We start from the raw sequence: 468 nt of genomic DNA, 5'->3' as shown, positions 1-468 counted from the left end.
TGCTTTGCAGGGAGCAGGAAGGTAAGAGGAAAAGGAGCACCTGCAGCTGCCCTGAGGCCAAAAACTGATCAGACAAACTCCAATAACCTGAGGCTTCTTTCCCTTCTCTCTGTCTGTGCCCTGTGTGCTCTCTGAAGAGGAGTGCGTGGAGGAAGGTAGGAGTTGCACCTGCAAGGACCAAGAGCCAAATGCTTCAGTGGTTTGCTGGGGGTTGGGGGTCAGCTCCTGGGCTGCAATGGGCAAATCATGTCCAGGAAAGGCTGATGTGACCATGCTTGAGATGCCTGCACCTGAAACATCAGCAGGACCAAACCAGTCTGGATTTTCTTAGGATCTCTTTTGCCAGTGCCTCAGACCAGGGCTGGCAATGCTGGACATGGGTGTGGGCTGAGGGGGGATCCCAATATCCAGCGGGAGCTGGAGCCTCTGCTGAACGTGTGCCAGCCTTGCCAAACTCAAATCCCGCCT

The 468-nt window shown here is 54.9% G+C and overlaps 1 protein-coding gene across 4 annotated transcripts in view; it reads left to right on the top strand.

Annotated features, from left to right (window-relative positions):
- The window catches only part of TNNT2 (troponin T2, cardiac type), a 10,630-nt gene that overhangs the window by 1,192 nt on the left and 8,970 nt on the right, over positions 1-468 (top strand). For all 4 annotated transcript variants that reach the window (XM_005426790.2, XM_031061783.1, XM_031061784.1 and 1 more), the window contains exons 2-3: positions 11-21; positions 138-155. In XM_005426790.2, the coding sequence (XP_005426847.1) occupies positions 11-21; positions 138-155 (29 nt within the window). The remainder of the gene's footprint in view (positions 1-10; positions 22-137; positions 156-468) is intronic.

Source organism: Geospiza fortis, unplaced genomic scaffold, assembly GCF_000277835.1.
Source record: "Geospiza fortis unplaced genomic scaffold, GeoFor_1.0 scaffold26, whole genome shotgun sequence".
NCBI classification, from domain to species: Eukaryota; Metazoa; Chordata; class Aves; order Passeriformes; family Thraupidae; genus Geospiza; species Geospiza fortis.
Note: the sequence above shows the minus strand (reverse complement) of the source record. Positions and strands in the feature narration are given on the sequence as shown.